General features: G+C 40.2%; 1 protein-coding gene across 1 annotated transcript in view; it reads left to right on the top strand.

Annotated features, from left to right (window-relative positions):
- ASXL3 (additional sex combs like transcriptional regulator 3) overlaps positions 1–423 on the top strand; it is a gene marked incomplete at its 5' end in the record, with an annotated part of 9,052 nt that overhangs the window by 8,125 nt on the left and 504 nt on the right. Inside the window, one exon of the mRNA XM_010133953.1 lies at positions 188–423. Within this exon, the coding sequence (XP_010132255.1) occupies positions 188–423 (236 nt within the window). The remainder of the gene's footprint in view (positions 1–187) is intronic.

Below are 423 nucleotides of genomic sequence, written 5' to 3'. Positions count from 1 at the left end.
CAAGCATCTGTAGCAATATAAAATCTGAACCTATTTCTTTTGAGGAAGGTTTAAGCAGCAGCTGCGAACTGGGCATGAAACAAGTTTCCTACGATCAGAGCGAAGTGAAAGAACAGTTAAAAGCGTTTGCATTAAAAAATGCAGATTTCTCTTCCTATTTACTTTCTGAGCCACAGAAGCCTTTTACCCAACTTGCTGCTCAGAAAACTGTAGCAATATAAAATCTGAACCTATTTCTTTTGAGGAAGGTTTAAGCAGCAGCTGCGAACTGGGCATGAAACAAGTTTCCTACGATCAGAGCGAAGTGAAAGAACAGTTAAAAGCGTTTGCATTAAAAAATGCAGATTTCTCTTCCTATTTACTTTCTGAGCCACAGAAGCCTTTTACCCAACTTGCTGCTCAGAAAATCCAGTCGCAGCACCC

Source organism: Buceros rhinoceros, unplaced genomic scaffold (genome assembly GCF_000710305.1).
Source record: "Buceros rhinoceros silvestris isolate BGI_N320 unplaced genomic scaffold, ASM71030v1 scaffold42333, whole genome shotgun sequence".
Lineage (NCBI taxonomy): Eukaryota > Metazoa > Chordata > Aves > Bucerotiformes > Bucerotidae > Buceros > Buceros rhinoceros.
Note: the sequence above shows the minus strand (reverse complement) of the source record. Positions and strands in the feature narration are given on the sequence as shown.